Source organism: Sphaerulina musiva, assembly GCF_000320565.1.
Source record: "Sphaerulina musiva SO2202 unplaced genomic scaffold SEPMUscaffold_2, whole genome shotgun sequence".
Taxonomy (NCBI): domain Eukaryota; kingdom Fungi; phylum Ascomycota; class Dothideomycetes; order Mycosphaerellales; family Mycosphaerellaceae; genus Sphaerulina; species Sphaerulina musiva.
The window spans coordinates 1,104,555-1,122,806 of NW_016017384.1; the positions used below are offsets into that span (position 1 = coordinate 1,104,555).

The 18,252-nt window shown below is 52.3% G+C and overlaps 6 protein-coding genes across 6 annotated transcripts; 3 read left to right on the forward strand and 3 right to left on the reverse strand.

The window, feature by feature from the left end:
• Positions 1–1,114: 1,114 nt before the first annotated feature.
• SEPMUDRAFT_147158 (uncharacterized protein) lies at positions 1,115–2,278 on the reverse strand. The gene has a single exon (XM_016904122.1). It carries the CDS (start codon positions 1,741–1,743, stop codon positions 1,336–1,338), a length of 408 nt encoding a protein of 135 aa, XP_016763349.1. The 5' UTR covers positions 1,744–2,278; the 3' UTR covers positions 1,115–1,335.
• Positions 2,279–2,526: 248 nt separating this feature from the next.
• SEPMUDRAFT_123564 (uncharacterized protein) lies at positions 2,527–3,032 on the reverse strand. Its single transcript, XM_016901849.1, has one exon. The coding sequence runs from the start codon at positions 2,770–2,772 to the stop codon at positions 2,584–2,586; it is 189 nt and encodes a 62-aa protein (XP_016763350.1). The 5' UTR covers positions 2,773–3,032; the 3' UTR covers positions 2,527–2,583.
• Positions 3,033–6,160: 3,128 nt separating this feature from the next.
• On the forward strand, positions 6,161–8,670 carry SEPMUDRAFT_147160 (uncharacterized protein). Its single transcript, XM_016904123.1, has 2 exons — positions 6,161–6,803; positions 6,860–8,670. The coding sequence occupies exons 1-2, from the start codon at positions 6,318–6,320 to the stop codon at positions 8,291–8,293; spliced, it is 1,920 nt and encodes a 639-aa protein (XP_016763351.1). The 5' UTR covers positions 6,161–6,317; the 3' UTR covers positions 8,294–8,670.
• Positions 8,671–10,188: 1,518 nt separating this feature from the next.
• SEPMUDRAFT_147161 (uncharacterized protein) lies at positions 10,189–11,898 on the forward strand. Its single transcript, XM_016904124.1, has one exon. The coding sequence runs from the start codon at positions 10,668–10,670 to the stop codon at positions 11,370–11,372; it is 705 nt and encodes a 234-aa protein (XP_016763352.1). The 5' UTR covers positions 10,189–10,667; the 3' UTR covers positions 11,373–11,898.
• Positions 11,899–12,350: 452 nt separating this feature from the next.
• On the forward strand, positions 12,351–14,090 carry SEPMUDRAFT_39103 (FAD/NAD(P)-binding domain-containing protein; the record flags this gene model as incomplete). The annotated part of the gene is made up of 2 exons (XM_016908732.1): positions 12,351–13,956; positions 14,017–14,090. The coding sequence occupies 2 exons, from the start codon at positions 12,351–12,353 to the stop codon at positions 14,088–14,090; spliced, it is 1,680 nt and encodes a 559-aa protein (XP_016763353.1).
• Positions 14,091–14,743: 653 nt separating this feature from the next.
• SEPMUDRAFT_147163 (rhomboid-domain-containing protein) lies at positions 14,744–17,016 on the reverse strand. The gene has a single exon (XM_016904125.1). It carries the CDS (start codon positions 16,619–16,621, stop codon positions 15,110–15,112), a length of 1,512 nt encoding a protein of 503 aa, XP_016763354.1. The 5' UTR covers positions 16,622–17,016; the 3' UTR covers positions 14,744–15,109.
• Between the last annotated feature and the right edge of the window lie 1,236 nt (positions 17,017–18,252).

Consider the following 18,252-nt stretch of genomic DNA (forward strand, 5'->3'; position numbering starts at 1 on the left):
CAAACGCAGTTTGGTGGCAGAGTGGATGGCTTCAGGCATCGACATCAGCTCAACTATGTATTTGCGAGGATCGCCTTGACTAAACCCATGGCTTGCAGTATTGTTGGCCCGTTGGGAGTGTACTGTACACGGTACACCGCAAACCTGGGGCATTTCTAACGACGCCTTGATGTCAGCACGACAAGCACCGAAGCAGCTCACACCCGCACGTGCAAGGTCTCACGATCGTATCGCTTATCACTGACATTTGCCCTACATCAATGCAACCCATTCTCAACCCTGCCTGGAGTGAGTAGTTTTGCCGACGTTATAAAACTAGTCGTCGCGTACATGTAGAAGCAATGCTTCGTTTACATCCTCATCGGGAAATCGCATACGCCCAGTCCTCGGCAGTCTACTGACTCTACTCGTCCAAGGAGCGACGTTGGATTGAGGCCTCACCAGATATCCATGCGGTGGTAGCCTTATATTCCATTCCATAATCTTGCCTACCTGAGCATATCACCCTGCGTCTGTCCAGCAAACATGCCCACCTGGGGGTCACATGCGTACGGGTAACGCCGCATGCTCCTGAACATGGGCGGCTTCTTACCATTTGAATAGAGTATCCGAGACTTGTCTCCGGTCAATTGCCGTCGCCATGGGATTCATTTTAGCATACTACCTCTACAGTATGCATGTTAAAACCCTGTGCAAGGCTGGAGGAAGAATGACGATTGTCGATGAGCATTGCCTGTGCCCCAGCTTGCCCGAAGATGCTTAGCACAATACAGATTGCGGAGGTCTTGGAATTGTAGGGTGTCCTGGCTGGGGTGCTTCGCCAATCCTGTACCCCCCGAAGCCCGTCTCTCTTCTCGTGGTCAGCCCTGGTAATTGAGAAGCCTGCAAGGAGCGACTTGGCTTGGCAGCACACAGTATGCTCCGCTTGTCAACGGAATGAGTGATCACAAGCCATACATTTTTATCAGCGATGCAGGAAGTTCAGGGAAGTATCAGACCACGGTCAAGCATGGATCCCAACAGCAATACCTCCTAGGAGGTAGAAGCAGATTCTTGATGTCTCTCACTCGCTACCGCTTGGTTCCAGATTGGCGGGATTTGAAAGTCACGAGTTGGGGGGTGTCCGACTTGCACGTTGGACGTAGTCCATAATTGGTACGGCTTGGGAAGAGCGGGGCAGGAAAGTTGCGCACGGCTCGTGGCTGGGGATGGCGCAGAAGTTGCTGTTCGTAAACGGACCACAGGACCAGTGGCTGAAAATGAGTCTGAGCGCCAGGGAGCTGTGTGGCAATACATGTAGCTCGTCGTCTTGTACGCAGGACGACGAGTCTCTCGTCACTCTCGTGGACGTTCCAGGTGGTCACTGCGTACCATAGCTTCAGATGGCTTGAGCGAAAGATTGACCACAATGCCGCTGGATGTTCCACTGGCGGACCAGATGAACGTGAGTTTTGTTGGAAGTCTTCGGAATCTCGCATTCACCAGTCTTTCTTGATCCTCACTGATACGAATGCAGTGTCCCATCTCCGCATCATGTCCGTGGACCAGTGGGGTAGCAAGCATTAGTGCACTAAGCGCAGCGTGGCTGCCACCATGTCCGCGTACAGGCCGAGTCGTAGTAGTAGCAAAAGCAATTTGAGGACATGCTCCGTGGTCCCCAAGCCAGCTTATCGCGAGGGTTTCGTGGTCCAACTTGGCAGTCCTACCTCCTACGTAAGATTGACTTTGCACGATCGTCAGCATGAGGGATTGAGAGGCAATAAGAAGGGCCTCGCCTGCAGAATAATCCTGGAGCGTTGCTTGCTAGGCTGATGTCGTTGCACAAGCGTGGAGGTTGCTAGGAGGCCGCGGTAGCTTCGCAACGGTGGAGCTTCCAAATTCTCTTCGGCTTCGGCCAAGCTGGGACCGCGGAAACCCCTTCAGTTGGCGGGAAGGGAAGCTTCAAGACAGGAGCAGCCCAGGTCGCGACGTCGCGGCTGAACGATGAAAGTGTCGGGGAGGATCCGACAAAGTGCACCAATAGGTACTGTACGAACGGAGTGCCCAATTGCAATCCCTGTGATGTGAGAGCAACACCGCTGAGCGGCTGCACTTCAGATGCTTGCGAGTATTGGCTGATCCGGCAAACAACACAGGATACATACTACACCAGAGATGATGTGAGTGTGCCAGTCTGTGTGAGTCGGTGACCAGCTGGGGCCAGCATTGACGACGCGGGAGTGCGAAAGACTCGAGATGACCATGCAGGGTCACAGACCGACCGATACACGAAACGTACATGATGTAGGCTGCTGGCTGGTATGGATATGATGATGGTCATGCTCGGCCAACCTAGTCGTTAATAATATAGAGCGGTTCGCAGTGATCCGTATACATCCGGCTAGTCTGTACCTTTAGTGAGAGTAGGTATTCCTTTGCCGCACACCATGCTCGAATGGTGATCGTTCAGGATCAAGTGGCGGCTGGTCCGATAACACACCTGAGTCCAACTAATGCTGCGTTGTGCCAGCTCTAAATAAAAGTGGGTTGATGTGCCGATGAACTCCAGGCGCCGCAGCAACATGTCCGATTGAGTGACGGTCATTATTGACCGCTCTTTGTTACTGGCTCCTGAGCCAGAACGGCAAACACACCTTTTTGAAAGAAAATTTCATATGTTGTGACCAATGCCCACGTCCGCTCGTCAACGGCAGGCAGGCATCCGCAAGTGGAACGAGCCAATGTAGACGTGGACTCTGTGATCACGAAACACTCCCGTACACTCTTCCCCATGCGGTTCGCTTGTGTGATATGAGTGAGTCTGGAGTTTTAGCCACGCCAGGCACACCAGGAAGATTTTAGATTGACAAGAGTACCGTCCGTGTCATGCCCGGCTCGTAAGGATGACGATGGTGAGACTAAACAACAATAATCGCTGCACACTGCAAGCGATGGGCGGCTATCCACACTTTGTTCCGGCTGAATGCAATGCCCAATCCCATCCGAGCGAGTGATGATGAATCCATATAGTACATGAGGACAAGAGTACATACTCTTGGTGTAGTGGTCAGAGAAGGTCGGTCAGGCAGGCGGAGGAGGATGCATAGGTACATACCTAACCACTTGGCGGCTGGTCGCACTGCGCCACAACACCATCTGCGTGCGCGTCCGGCCGTCTATGTAGCGCAGAGAGTAGTGTGATACGGAACGATGCTTCAAAACCTTTCATCTGATGACAGAGTGCAAGTGACTGGCTGACAGGGGAATTCGCGGAAGTGAGGAGAGGATAAGTCGGCAGCATGTGATATCATTTCGCGGCTTCGGATGTGGGTATGGGATGGGACATGACGGCGGGTTCGAGCTTCTCGGACTTTTGCCAGCTGTCTCATTCTCAACATCTGCTCCTCGCAGCTCCACCTCATACTATGATTATGTTGTTTAACAGCTGACGAATAGCAGCTGTAGCGAGTAATAAGCCGATACAATCCGTGGCTGCTCGCTCCTCGCAGCGGCGCACCGAACTAACAGAAGTCGCGCCGATATAACCGCCCTCCTTACTGTGAACCTTGTGCATTCATATCATAGCCCAGCACATTCATTAGTCCTTATGCATCGTCCGCACCGGTACGCGTGGACTCAAGGTGGCGTGTGTCTCATCTCAGCAATCCCACACCTTCGTAAATTGTGGCTCTTGTGGGTTGCAGGAATAATAATGGATACCATGCCTCCTACTGATCAGCAATTTGTCTACTATCCTGTATCGAGGATGATCATAAAAGCATGAGCTACTTCCTTGTGACACGAAGCTCGAGCCGACTTGCTGCTGCGTATGACATGTTGCATGCGCAAAGCCTGCCGACAATAATTCGCGGCAAGCGTCCCGCGATGCCAAACCAACAGACATGCAGTGCATCAAGGAAATTTGCTTGCTGCGCAGGCTGCGCAAGTAGTAGTCTCACAACTCGCTCTCCCGTGGAGCGCCCACCGTGTAGACCCAGAAGTCATGCCCGCAAGGCAGAAGTCGTACACCTGGGCTATCTCCAGTCATTCTTGGCGACTCGCTTGCGACACGACCTATTGACGACATTGATTTGTTGTTGTAACTGAGGGGGCCATGGCATGGTAGGATGCGGCGACCGTTGTACATTAAAAAAAAGTTCATGGTCAAATTGCCGGTCCAATCGTGTGTCTGCTGAGAAGGTTTACAGTAGTAGGTAGCTGAAGGGAGTGGGCTGCGAAAGTGCGAAGGCGCTGACGAGGATGCCTAGACTTGCCACATCGAGATTTAGAGCCTGCCACAGTCTCACAGATTGGTTTTGCAAGAAAAAAAAAGGACGTGGGCGAGGTCATCAGCACGCCGGCTGGCCCGACAGCGGATGAGCTTTGGGGAAACGCCTATTTCAGCGTGCCAAGTCGTCATGGAGCGGCCACTATGATTGGCGGCCGGCAGACCCTCGTTCGTGACGATACATTTGGTTCAGATGTATAGACGTGCGAATACGTGTTTGCGGCCGCTTGTTGGCTCAGCAGCAGATCTGAGACGTCCGAAGCTCGCCAATAAGCCTGGAAACGAGATCACACACGATATCTGTTGCGTACCTTGGACTGCATGTTATCTGGGCGTGGTACAAAGCTCCGTGTCAGATCTGCAGCTCGGCGAGGCAAGCATGCGAAGTGTGCTTCCATGAATGGACCAGTCTGTGATCAGCTTTTAGGATGGAATGCCTCGGCCATCGTGACTATTTTGCCTTACCATCGCCCCCGGCGCGTCCTGCTGCATGCACTATAGTACACGTACCCACCAGCTGCGTGGATACATGCGCTAGTTGCTGGGTGACCGCTGATGTGAAAGCAAGCGCTCCTGATGACACGAAGTTGTCTTCTTGGTCGGCGTGGACTACTTTGTACAGTCACTACCTTAGTAGTAGGTACCTCCTACTGTACTTGTGCCGGCGTCGCGGGTAGGGGCTTTGCCAGGTTGGCATTTGGGTTCAGCTGCGAGCTGCGAGTCTGCGACTGACTCTCTTGGTCCTGTAGGCGAACCCCTGATTGGCAGAGGCCGTACATGGGCGGGACATCTAGCTCCGCTCGTGTTGTAAAGACTGAAGAGGGCCAGAGCCGGGTCTCATCATCTCATGCACGGTGGCATCGTCGTCTCCTGAAGCCTGATTAGGTACTGAATGATTGAAGGCATGGATGCGATCGACGCAGAGTTCGAGCAACGGGGCCGCGGCGCTGGGCGCATCGTGCACGCAACATGATGGTGGCCTGAATAGTGTGCAGTCACCGTGTTGTGTTGCTTTTCGCGGCCAGGACTCCAGGCTGACTGGAGGGGGGGCGGGGGGGCGTCACGGGGGGAATGGATGGAGGCGATGATTATTATTATCATTGCACACGTATCGATGGCGGCGCGAGGTTCGAGGAGGCCAGCACTGCACGCTCTCAGCAGCGGCAGCGCAGCGCAGGCAGTGGAGTACGGTACAGAGTGGATCGTGGCTTACACTGGGTTTAGCTCATTGCTCTACTACGCCCGTCCTCCGTCGCCCGCGAGCCTTTCAATCTCTTGCGATCTGCCCCTTCTCGTCTAGGAAATGCCGCCCTCTCTCTCTGATTCACTTTTCTGGTGGTGGCCAGCCACGGACTGGCTGGTCCCGAAGCTTGCGCCCGGCATGGTGCAAGCGTTGTCACTCGGGTCTGGTGCGGCTACCTAGGATCCATACATATCCATACCACCGTTGACGGGGTAGTTGGGATGTATCATGACTGAACCATCCATCCATCAGAGCTATTCGCGCAGCCTGGGCTGGGCGTCCGCGTCGTAAGGTAGTGTGCTCCTGCCCTCCCACTCCCAGGCCTCACAGACCCGCACAGACTCTCGTCGCCGCCGCTAGTCGACTAGAACCATGAGGCTTCCATGCCGCAGGCGTGCATGCCTTCGTTGATTGTCTCCCCTTGCAGAGACGCAATCACGATCACAACGTTGGAACGCTGCTGCCACTGGCGCTCACCACTCCAAAACTCACATCATCGCTTCTGGACGGCCACACCTCATGGCCCACCACCTCACCGGGCAACCGTGACATACCTGGCTGCCTCTCACCGTCTGCCAGTCCTCACCTGCACCTTCACCACCACCTGCTCCTCCTCCTCCTCCTCCTCCACCTTCCACCACTCTGGGCCCGCCACATTGACTGGCCTCTAGATGTTGCTCTCAACACGACCCGCCCATGAGCAGCGGATCGTTTGACCACTTCGCCAACGCCGCGCCCCCTTCGCCAACCACGCCGCCGCCGCTGCTGCCCCAGTAATCACTTCTGATCTCATCACCTCTGGACGGGATGTATGTCAACAGAGCAGCAACACGCTTCACGGACCCGTTTGTCTCCTCCAAAGACTGCCCGCCCTCGGTCCAGGACTACGCACGTTTACGGAATAGCGGCGTAGTGCAGGTTCCTGTTCAAGATATCAATCGGGCTCTGACACCTCCGCCTGAAATGACTGGAATTCATTCCACGAGGCCTAGCTTTCATGCTGGAGATCACACCCAGCAGCACGTCGACTATGTGCGTGGAAAGCCAGCGTACCGGGCTCCTGTGGCAGCACCTCAGTCACTAGAATCAACCAGCGAATACAGCAGGAACGCTCCAGTAAAAGTATACAGCAGTAGCCGAGCATCACCGTCCAGGCATGCTCCCGTTGGGCTAGCTGTCAATCCGGCACAGCAGAGACGAGCGTCTCAACATCACAATGCTATTGCCACGAACTTCCAGATCCCAAGATCCGTAAATGACAGTGGGGGTAGTCTTTCGGAGCTTGCTGCACAGGTAAGTGGCTCTTGAGCAAGAGCGTGAGGCTCTGGAAGGCTAATGGTTATTGAAAGATTACCTGCTTGTTCTGGTTCGAATCCTCTGATCTCCTTCAGCAAGTTGAAGAATCTTCGACCCTGTTCCAAAATTCGAAACCACTCGCTGTGGATTCAAAGCCTACGACAGGCTTTCGAAAATGGGTGACCACGATACTGTCGACCACATGTGTAGCTCAAAATGTGGTTATCCTGGCCCTGCTGTTCATCTATAGGCTTAAAAAGCTAAACCCGACTGTACGAGGGAAGCCGGGCAGTGAGTACAGGCTGCTGACAGTCGCTTTGATGCTGGGCAACAAATTCCTGGACGACAACACGTACACGAACAAGACTTGGGCAGAGGTCTCTGGCATCAATGTTGCTGAGGTGCATATCATGGAAGTGGAATTCCTGAGCAACATGAAGTATTGCCTGTTCACTTCAGAGCAAGACTGGGCTCAATGGCAGTCGCTTTTGGGCAAGTTTGCATCATTTTTCGACCAGGCCAACAAACCGGCACCCGTCAGGACTTCATTGGCACCAATTCTACCCCCGGCATCTTCACTGCACCTGCCAAATGCCCTGCCGTCACCCCCGGCTTCGAATCAAGCCTCGCCTCCATACCAATCGGAGCTGGTCTCAAGCGCAGTACAATATAGTGCTCATCCACACCCGGGTCCAACGCCTGTGCCGTCACTCCCGGGTAACATCGATTATCGGGGCAGTCAGCAGGCAGGCGTCAAGCGAAATCGGGATGAAGCTGGGTTGGAACCACCTGCGAAACGACTTGCCGGTGGTTATGACTACACGTCGCCAACTCGATACTCGACCATGCCAGTGCACTCAAGTTCCGCACCCACTGTACCTCGTCTTACCTTGCCAAGTCTGGCGGTACAGGGGACTCAAGCTCCTGCGAGCGCTTCGTATCCACAGGCTCCAGTGCACAATCAACAGCTCCCTCCTTTGGGCGTCCAAGCCAGAGCCATGTCAATGACCTGCCCGGACGCAAATAGCCAGGCTCAGTCCATCGCCCCCTCTGCTCCAATTCAGCAATATGGGCAGCCTTACGCACAGCAAGCTTCGCGCACTCATAGCCCACAGCGGTGCGGGTCCGCAACTGTATCGCCAAGTAACGGTGTACCGCAGTCCGCTTCGGCCCTGCATCCTCCCCCTCCCGCACAGATATCGCCCACATACTTCTTGCAGCAAAGAGCGTCGCCGTATCGACCCGTTCACCACGTTTCCACGCTTTTGTATCCACCGCCCTCTGGCGCTACACAAGCTCGGCCGACGAATATTGAGCTCAATCAGATGCAATACCAGCCGCTCGGCAAGCCAACCCATCATACAGGACGTCTTCCTTATCTTGGCCAAAATCTTTGGACTGATGGCAATCATCCTCAAGAGATGACCCCTATCCACCGCTGGCCAAACTTTCCTCAGCACCAGCAGCCGCTGACACAACAACATTGAGATGGTGTCTGCGACACCAAAGAAGGAGGATGCGTTCACGTGTCCATGACCACCTACTCTTTCTGCATATAATTTGCGATTACATTTGATACGTTCGAGCGCATGCATACATCAGCTTTTAGCACCGAGCTTCCAACAGATGAAGCGAATCGGCACACAGGCATCTGGGTTGTCTTGCTTTCGCAGTGAGCGAAACTTGTCGGCATGGAGAGGTTCATGGCCGTATGTCTCGAGTAGTAAGATACATAGAACAGAAAGGCTTGCCAGACGCTGCCTAGGGTGATATTTGGAGCTGAGAGACTTCATCACGATACCCGTTTCCACAGTTAGAATCCTGCAACATGAAGTGGCTCTATTGATTGGGGTCGTACGTCGCCGTCATTCGTGCTCAGTCTCGTACTCTTCGCTCTCTATCTCTCTCTGTATGTGCGTGTGTGTGCGCGCTACAGATTAGGATGCTCTTCGTCGTGGCCGTAGGGGCAGACGTATGATACGTAGCAACCTGACGTAGGTCACGGCTAACCGGATTACCACATGAAGTTACCTGTATGTATCTAGGGCCTGCACCTTTTGGCCAAAGAAACGGCAGTATGAAGAACCGCAGAATGCCGTTCAACTTCGAAGCATTTTCGGAATATCGTCAGTCCCGATATTTCTTAAATTGCGCATCCTATGTTCTGTGGCTCTTTCCTCGATCTACTAGATATTCTGTATTGCCCTCATGTCTTCTACCACCTCTACCTAAACTGACCGCCTGCTTGCCGCCTTCGTTGTGGTCGATGTCGCTGTCAAAGGCACATACATGTAGCTTACTCGAACCCTAATTTTCTGAACCCTAATTCTTTCTACCTCCTATAGGTAGGAGGTATCAGCGCTAGTAGTCTTTTACGACTAGTACTCCTATAGGCTACGAGAAATAGCAAGCTTCCTCGGACCTCTAGTCTGCAGTCTGCGTTACCCCTTATTAGAATTCCCGAATTGTAGGTTACTCCGGTTTTCGGTCTCCACGTCCGGACTGCGGCAGAACAGAGGTCAAGAGCATTGATATTGAATAAAGCTAAAACAATATACCTACATGTAAGTATCCCACCGCTGCACAAGCTCTGCCACAATGCCGAAGCCGTAACTACAGCGACGTAAGACCCTTCTCAGAGCAAGCGGAGATCCGATGTCGCAGTGTTTGACATTGGCGAAGACACTTCCCAACCGTCCTGCGTCCTGGCGACGTCTCGGCGAACATGGTCACATTATGTTCTAGCCTTGTGAAATGCGTGTTATTTGGCAACAATGCAACGCTATGTTGATATGCATAATGTGCGAAATGGGGGCGACTGCTGCGATGGTCTCAAGAATTTGTGAAATACATGTCTCCAGACTCCAGGTGAACGGCTGAGTGGCGTACCTCCTAGCGTGGCGTGAGAAAGTCTCTCGTCTCATCCGATGCAGAAGAGGCAAGACTAGGAGCCACGTGAACGTGCCTGAAACACCAGTTGCCAGCTTCTCGAGATGTTGTAATATGCTCAAGCGCTCAAGCGAAAGGTGAGATTCAGTGAGATGCACTGAGGGCATATGTTGTACCTGAGCTAGAAGGGTCAGGATCAGTAGGTATCTGATGACGGCAATGATGGTACAAAAATCACATAGAGTGCGCCTCGTGTGCCCGGAGCAAAGCAGTCGACAAGATGGGTGTTGTAATATCGATATTTATTCTGTATAAAGGTATTTTTAAGGTCGGCGAGGACCAGAAAGGTACTAGAGCGCTACCAGTTTCAGGTCAAGCCACCATCCTTGCATGTTTTCATGCCGACGCGCTCTCGTATGTCCCTCTGAAGCACTAGGATAAACGGCGTTTACTTGTCTCATCAATGCTGTCCACACCTAGCAAACCATTCCGCCAGATGTCAGCACACCACAGAGGAACACGAGAATTATTTTGGCCTCTTCCTGGACATGACTGACGATATGGAATATTGACGACGTTCCGCTAGTAACTCACGACAACTCATGACTGCCACCTCGAAGCCTACCTGTACGATACAATACCTCTAGTTCCACGACTCGTGGTCGCTCCTCCGGTTATAGAAACCTCCCTGTTGGGTTCGCCTTGCTCGTTCCTCGTCTTAGCAGCACCTCGCGCAACACATACTACACACTCAAAAAAGTCCGCCAAGATTGCAGCAGGGTACCACGAAGGACGAAGGCAAGCCTGGCGCTGCTACTTCCCCACCCGGAGCGACGACATACGAATTGAACGGTCTTCTGGCAAGAGCAAGTGGTTCCAGTGGCAGGGACTCGAGGGAGATACAGGGACATACATCTACCACTTGGCTCTAGAGGTCTCGCTGGCTTTCCTTGACACAAGCGCAACTCCACGATGCGTCTGAACAAGGCCACTGCGCTTTTCGCGCTACCTGCCACCACACTCGCGGTCACACTCAGCGACTTTAAGAGTAGTAGTGATACCCTGAATGTAGCGAACCTCCCCCCTGAATGTGCGAGCGTCTACACGTCAAACATTGCAGGGTGTCAAGCCTCGGATTTCACTGGTGATCAGGGCTGCAGTCAAGGATGCGTGAGCGCGCTGGACGCCATGGTGGACACAGTCAAGAGTGCATGTGGGAACGAGCAACTGGATGGTACGAGCATCATCACGGTGTTTCTGACCGGCGACGGACCCTCGGCGATTTGCCCCAAGACTGCAGCAGGGTCGGCGCCCGCTGTGAGCAGCTCGTCTCCCTCGAGTCTGCAACAGACGACGCAAGCTACCAGCACATCTATCACCATGAGTGCTTCCAGCAATTCGGAATCAGTGACGACTTCCACTATGCAATCGCAGACGACTACAACGAGCAGTCCAAGCACAACATCAGCAGCCACGAGTGTTCTCGTTGTGGACACGTCAAGTGCAGCGAGACCATCGCGGACAGGAAATTCACAATCAGGCGCCGATGACCACAGCGGGCAAGGGAGTCCCTTTGACACGCCAGGAAACTATTCTGGCGCAGTCGCCGCGGCGTCTCTCTGTTTCACGAGCTTTGCGGTCACATTCGCAGCAATACTGAATGCGGCACTGCGATGACATCAAATCAACGATTTTGATGGACCGAGGAAAACCCTGCCGTGGTGTATCGCGCAAGACAGGCCTTGCCCAAGGTTGTTGGCGAAGTGGTCGTATGATATATGCATTGAGCGTTTTGGCGAGTGATGAAGCATTGCTGAGTACCTAAAGGTACCTTATCCGAACATTGTTGAATGCTCCCAGTTGGAGGATCAATGATGGCAACTGCATTGTTGTATAGGGAGGTAGACTTCTGTATACATGGATTATGGCACAGATCACGTATGGAAAATACTGCAATGCAGGATTCTCTCCGTCATCCTCTTACCTCGGGCGCATCAGCTTGCACAAGCGACAAAAGAAAGCATGCGCCCGGGAAGATAAGGCAGTGCCGAGGCGGAACGCCAAGGTACTGGTGGTTCTAGGAGGTACTGAACAATACCTGGTCTCGCTCGCTGCATTAGCAGTATCACGATAACCACACCACGCAAAAATACTTCTTCCATGGTCGGGTCTGGCCAGTATAGTAGTGACGGTTGATGAATACACGAAGTAAAATAATAATAAAAAAGCCTGAGGTTTCTACAGAGGTACATCATACATCATACATGTGAGCGCTCCGCGATAGACCCATATCCGCCGCTATCAAAGAACACTAGCGTCCGATTGCATAATTCCGAGTGTTTCCTTGCAGGGGATAACCCCCCGTAGCAGCACTAGCACGCACGAGAGAAGCTTGGACATGATGGATAAAAGCAAACCTAGTCCAGAATTTGTTGCGCCTGTTTGACCACACCACTTGCTGCTTTGCACAATCCATCCTCGTACACGCCGTGTTCCATCGCTGGAACTGGAGCTCGTCCGGGAACTGCAACTGCTGCAATGGCTTCCAAGGCCGCAGCGAGGCCGCTGGCCCAGGTCAATGCGATGTTGCGCCTGAGGTCCGACGCGACACGTGCTCTTTCGACGACGACGACGGCGACGACAGCAACGACGACGATGACGCTTCCCAGGACGATAAGGCCCTTCCAGCAGCCGTGGCGGGCAGGAAAGAGCGCGCACACGGTCACGCGAATCCATCGATTGGAGTCGCGGAGAGGGCTGGCGGACAAGCTGTCAGAAGCGCAACCGAAGCCCAAGAGAGGCTCATGGCGGTTCTTGAAGTGGACGTGGCGTATCACCTATCTGTCTCTCGCAGGCACACTCATTTACACGGGTTATACCATCTACGTCGACCGTAACCCAGCCGAGCAAGCGGCGCCGGACCCAACGAAGAAGACATTGGTGGTCCTCGGCACCGGCTGGGGCTCTGTCTCTCTCCTCAAGAAGCTCGACACCGAAAACTACAACGTCGTCGTCATCTCGCCCCGCAACTACTTCCTGTTCACGCCCCTTCTGCCATCATGTACGACTGGGCTCATCGAGCACCGCAGCATCATGGAGCCCATTCGCAATTTCCTCCGTCACAAGAAGACTTCAGTCAAATACTACGAGGCTGAAGCGACCAAGATCGACTACGCGAAAAAGGTTGTTTACATCAACGATGACTCCGAAGTCAAGGGCAGCGTGTCATCCAATGAAGTCCCATTCGATATGCTTGTGGTCGGTGTTGGTGCTGAGAATGCCACTTTCGGTATTCCTGGAGTGCGCGAACATGGATGCTTCTTGAAAGAGGTCGGAGATGCGCAGCGCATTCGCAAGCGCATCATGGACTGCTGTGAGACTGCCACGTTCAAAGATCAATCTCCCGAGGAACGCAAGCGCCTGCTGCACATGGTGGTGGTTGGCGGTGGTCCTACGGGCGTCGAGTTCGCTGGCGAATTGCAAGATTTCTTTGAGAATGACCTCAAGAAGTGGATACCCGAAATCCAGGACAACTTCCACGTAACTCTCGTCGAGGCCCTGCCAAATGTCTTGCCGTCGTTTTCCAAGAGCTTGATTGATTACACTGAGAAGACCTTTGAGGAAGAGACGATATCCATCCGAACCAAGACCATGGTGAAGAAGGTCGAACCTGAGTACATCGAGGCTGAGTATACCAATGCCGAAGGAAAGAAAGTCACTGAAAAGATCCCATATGGTCTCCTTGTCTGGGCTACTGGCAATGCGCTCCGCCCTATCGTCAAGGACCTCATGAGCCAGATCCCAGCACAAAAGGACTCCCGCCGTGGCCTCGCCGTCAATGAATATCTTGTTGTGAAGGGTACTGAGAACGTCTGGGCCGTTGGAGACTGTGCAGTGGCCAACTATGCTCCAACTGCACAAGTTGCCTCACAGGAAGGTTTCTTCCTTGCTCGCATGTTCAACCTCATGGGAAAATCCGAGGAAATTGAGACGAAACTCAAGGCTCTGTCTGAGGAGCAAGAAAAAGCACCAAACCAGGAGGCCAGGAATCAGGTGTTCGAGCAGATCAAGGATATGCAGAAGCGCTTACGCCGCGTGCAGCAAATCGGACCATTCGAGTACTCTCACCAGGGTTCTCTGGCGTACATTGGAAGTGAAAAGGCAGTTGCTGACATCTCATGGCTCACTGGTAACCTTGCAAGTGGTGGTCAGCTAACGTACTTGTTCTGGCGATCTGCCTATCTTAGCATGTGCTTCAGCAGTAAGTTACTATTCCTGGCCTGACAGTGCCGAAAGCCCTTTGGGACTAACACATACATAGCTCGCAACCGCATACTCGTGATTGTGGATTGGATGAAGTCTTCACTCTTTGGACGCGATGTCTCGAGAGAGTAAGACTGGAAAAAGGCGATGCCACGAGTTGATGTCGGAAGACCAGGGTCCACATATAGATGATGTTCCGGGGGCTGTAACACACGGTACACGGGGGCCTGGAGTCGTGCAAACAGAACGCGCTAAAACGATAGACTGTACTTTTTGAGTGTGTGTGAGAGAAGCAACTGTACTTTTTGTGTATGTGTGTATGTGTGCGTGTGTGAGAGAGAGGGGGTGAGCGAGAGAGTGAGAGAGGGGATGGGAGTGGACCTAGTAATGACCATTCATCATACTACCTACCTACCTTATCTTCCTACTCACCTTTTCCACATCCAAACATAGGTAACTCATGTTTTCTTCCTCGCCTCAAGGATGAAGGATGTGAGCCGACTTCTACTACTATATCAACATCACTACCACGAAGACCTCTGAACCCATGATTTCCGCCCTCTCTCTCTCTCTCTGTATAGAAGGATATACTGATTTGAGGTATAATTGATTATCATGCTATTCGTTCATCAGCCATATTTCGGGGTCTACCGAACAACAAATTAAAGAAAATAAAAACATAAGATGAACATAAAATAAACCCCAGGTAGGAGATTGTTCAAAGACGATGTTTTCTTGATTACCATCCGTGGCTGCTCAAGAGGTGAAAGATGTGGTTGGCGGTGTATACATATTGCCATCTCATCTGGCTCAATGAGGTAGCATGACTACATGTACCTTTTGTCTTTTTTGTCCGTCATGCAGGGAGGACCTTCAAGAGCGAATTCGATTTGTGATTTGAATAGGAATGCCGCGCTCGGTCTCCAGTAGAGCAGTTCATCTTCTTTGCTCGCTAATTAGATTTTACAGATCCTGTACACTTCCTTCCTAGGGTCTCTGATTTTCTCTCAATATCTCTCTAAAGATGCTCTGACTACACGCGTCTTCGTGTAGTCCGCCGATATGACCCCAGACGCCTCGCTAAGTACAAATGAACTGTAATGTTCTCTCCTTCACATGCTCCATCAATCCCTGACCAAATCTACCAATGTTCACGTCGATCCGCTGTTGGTGGTCGTCGTCCTGGTGAAGTCGAGGTTACCGACACTGCACCAGTCCGTTCCACCCACTTTGATCGGCAGACAAGACAGATATTTGCACCATGAGCACCCATTCCTCCACACATAGAAGTTCTTGAGCAGCAGGATGAAACCAACAAGTACACCAACTAGTGCAATGGCACGGACAGCCCACCATGCCCACCAGAGACCGCGACGATCTTTGAAGTGTCCGACTGGATCCTTGATAAAGGTCTTCATACTCGCATTGCGATCATTCTGGTAAGCAACATGAGTATAGACAGGATCGATCATGGCAGATGTCCGTCGAGCGATGACTGCAGGCGATCGTAGCAGGCACACGCCCAAAACCAGCCCCATGAGAAAACCTCCAATGTGAGAGAAGTTGTCAAGTCCAGGAAGCAGACCGAGAACAAAGGCAATGAGGATGTCGATGATGATGAACATCAGGTCCTTGATGGGGCTTCTTCGGTCTTTCCACGTGTAGAGCAAATCGAGCAGTGTGATGGCTAATATGCCGAACAGACTGCCCGATGCGCCACACGATGCGATGCCGGTTGCCGCAAAGTTGCCACCTAAGATAAATCCAAAGATGCCGGAGGCAAAGTACAAGATGGCAAAACGAACGCTGCCAATCAGCAGTTCGACGTCGCGACCAAGGGTGACCTGCAACAGCAGATTGAAGCCAATGTGAATGATGCCAGCGTGAATGAAGATTGGCACAATAAATCGCCACCACTGATCGGGTGCTGGTGTATCGTCCAGAGAGCCATTTACACGAGGGTTCCGGTCGGAATTAAAGTTGCACAGATCGGAGAGTTGGCAGGTAGTGCTATCGCCACTGGTCGCGGTAGCGTTTGGACAGGGCCACGAGATGGGTACACTGCTGTTTTGCACATTGGGCATGGTGTGCATGCATGGCTGGTACCGCGCGCCCATGTTGATCAGCACATAGGGACTCGGGCCGATCATGGGATTGAAGGAAGGCTTGATCTCGATGGGCGAGCCTGTGAGCACGCCGTTCCTGATGATCTCGGCAATAAAGACGACCAGCTGCGCAAAGGTCAAGACGAACACCACCCAGGTGATCTTGCCTTTGAACCAGCCTTGCTCTGGAGGCGGCGCGTGTCGATGCTTGCGCCTTCTCTCCCCTCGTGGCTCGGCATCGCGCACGAAGGGATCGTCTTGCTCGTGCGGTAGAACTGGAGAGACAATCTCCGTCGTGTCATGCTTGGGCTTCCTCCCATTCAAAGGGATTGCGTTGCCATCATCAAAGGGGTCTGCGTCGTGGTGTATTCGCCCGCCCGCTCCGGCATACGACTGCTGCGGTGATTGGTGAGGATATGGACTCGCTCGATCGTCAAAGGGCGACTGCTGCGGCACAGGAGGGACAGGGGCATCGTGTGGATCGGAGTATTCGTGGTATGGACTCGGACTGTAGTTGTAGGTGGGCGGATGGGCGCTGTAGTAATCGTGTGCTGCCATGGTGTGTGTGTGCGTGCGTGCGTATGTGTGGAAGCGAGTGCGGCAGGCGCAAATCCTGCTGGTGGTGGTGGTGGTGGTGGTGGTCTCTTCACTTCTGATCTGACGACGTCCAGTCCTACTGTGCTGTATTGTCCTGTCCTGTCCTTTTGCCTGTGCTGTCTCGTGCTATGCTGTGCTGTGCTGTCCTGTCCTATTCTGTGCTGTCCTGCCCTGTGCTGTGCTGTCTGCCTGTCCTGTGACCTGTCTCCTCGTCCTTGGCCCGACGGACTGATTATGTGTGCGTGCGGAAGTGAGTGAAGTGAGTGACGCTGACACTGACGGCCTCGAAGAATGGCGGGACGGCTTCTTGTTGCGTGCCGCGAGTCTCAGGTCGTCAACAGTTGTTTCCAGAAAATGAATGAAATGAAAGAATTGAACGAGTGGATGGATGTTAGTTAGGCAACATCATTATTTGCGGAGGAGACTGAGTACGGAGGCCCAAAGTGGCCAGCCGCCACACGTCACCCCCGGCTTTCTTTGGCTTCATCTTCCTACTACTTCTACCCTTCTACCTACTATACACCGCTATATACACTCGCTATACGCTCGCCGCCTACCTCGCCGTTATCGCTGTATCCGTCGCTACCTTACCTCTCTCTTTGTCGCCGGATCCGTCGTCTTAATAATAAGTTACCTATATAATAAAGCCGTCGCTATAGCAACTCGAAGAAAGAATCTACTACTATAATACGTCTACTCTCTCTCCTCTACTACCGTAGACGTAGATAACTATATTATTCGAACCTTAGTACGTTATTACGTAGTACGTAAACTCGTACGTTACTAATATACTATAGATTCCTCGTATCTACTGCTTTAGCAGCGCTCGGTAGGAACATATCTACGATAAATAACGGCAATGCTATAGACGAGGATACCGATACCGAGGATACCTTAGAGAATAAGGAGGAGGATAAGGAGGATAAGGAGGACGATACTAGGTAGGCTAGCCTTGCTCGCTACTAAATCTCTACTAGAATCTCTACTAACTCGCTATATACAGGGCTATATATACCCCCGATCTATACCCGCGCCGGCCTACTACTATAGACTCTAGTAACTTCTAGTTCTACTTAGTCGAAAGATAGTAGGGCTAGTTAGACGAGGCTACAGGCGATAACGCGACGAAGAAGAAGGTCGCGAAAAATAACCTATAGAAGTTCGACTAAGCTAGCCGAATTATAGAGACTATAGAGGGTATTAATACGCTAGATCCGTATTACTAGTATACTCGCGGTCCGCGCGACGCGCTATATAAGGTAGACGTAAAGAATAGTATTATCTACGCCTACTACAAGCGATATACTAAGTTAGGCTATTAGGCCGGGATACCCGTTAACGATTCCTCTAGCGATTCGTAGCGAATCGCCTAGCTAGAGGCTACTATTAAAGCGCTATAGGCTACGGTCGATAGCCTATAGGCTATAGTAGGGACCGTTTAAGATAGGATAGGCAAATTAGAGGATTAGATAGAGTAGCTTATACCGTACGTCGACGAGCTCCGGCGTATAGTCTATAATATAGCTATAGCGGTATAGCCGTAGGGTAGAGTATTAATACCGGAATCGACTGCGATTCTGTATACGAATAAT

Excerpts from the sequence above, each read along its gene's own strand:
- SEPMUDRAFT_147158 (XM_016904122.1), bottom strand. The coding sequence starts at position 1,743 with ATGCTGACGATCGTGCAAAGTCAATCTTACGTAGGAGGTAGGACTGCC.
- SEPMUDRAFT_123564 (XM_016901849.1), bottom strand. The coding sequence starts at position 2,772 with ATGGGGAAGAGTGTACGGGAGTGTTTCGTGATCACAGAGTCCACGTCT.
- SEPMUDRAFT_147160 (XM_016904123.1), top strand. The coding sequence starts at position 6,318 with ATGTATGTCAACAGAGCAGCAACACGCTTCACGGACCCGTTTGTCTCC. Across the intron at positions 6,804-6,859 it reads TTTCGGAGCTTGCTGCACAG|ATTACCTGCTTGTTCTGGTT; the intron begins GTAAGTGGCTCT and ends GGTTATTGAAAG.
- SEPMUDRAFT_147161 (XM_016904124.1), top strand. The coding sequence starts at position 10,668 with ATGCGTCTGAACAAGGCCACTGCGCTTTTCGCGCTACCTGCCACCACA.
- SEPMUDRAFT_147163 (XM_016904125.1), bottom strand. The coding sequence starts at position 16,621 with ATGGCAGCACACGATTACTACAGCGCCCATCCGCCCACCTACAACTAC.